The sequence below is a fragment of the Pterocles gutturalis genome, unplaced genomic scaffold, assembly GCF_000699245.1.
Source record: "Pterocles gutturalis isolate BGI_N339 unplaced genomic scaffold, ASM69924v1 scaffold38237, whole genome shotgun sequence".
Lineage (NCBI taxonomy): Eukaryota > Metazoa > Chordata > Aves > Pterocliformes > Pteroclidae > Pterocles > Pterocles gutturalis.
The window spans coordinates 694-981 of record NW_010109061.1 but is presented as its reverse complement, the minus strand read 5'-3'; the positions used below and the strand labels follow the sequence as shown (position 1 = coordinate 981).

Below are 288 nucleotides of genomic sequence, written 5' to 3'. Positions count from 1 at the left end.
CGGGCAGGGCACCGGGGAGGTCGGGGTCCTGCCGCCGGGCCAGCTGGATGACACTGTGTCCCGAGCCGAACTTGGCTGCCCCCACCGCCGCCGCCTCCTCCATCTTCCTGGCCTTCAGATAGTCCCCCACCTTGTCCCCCGGCTCCCCCAGTTTCCTCTTGGAGGCATCCAGAGTCTCCGCCAGGTCCCTGTAAAGCTCCTTCCTGGGCTTGGGGCCTCTCTTTTTGGGGGTCTCCCCGGGTTTCTCCTCCACGTGGATCACCCGGTCGCGGATGCTGTGTCCTTTGG

At 66.7% G+C, this 288-nt stretch overlaps 1 protein-coding gene across 1 annotated transcript in view; it reads right to left on the bottom strand.

Annotated features, from left to right (window-relative positions):
* Nucleotides 1–4: 4 nt before the first annotated feature.
* Nucleotides 5–288, bottom strand: part of LOC104461322 (chromobox protein homolog 8-like) — a gene marked incomplete at both ends in the record, with an annotated part of 862 nt that continues 578 nt past the window's right edge. Inside the window, one exon of the mRNA XM_010072864.1 lies at nt 5–288. This exon is cut by the window's right edge and continues 169 nt beyond it. Within this exon, the coding sequence (XP_010071166.1) occupies nt 5–288 (284 nt within the window).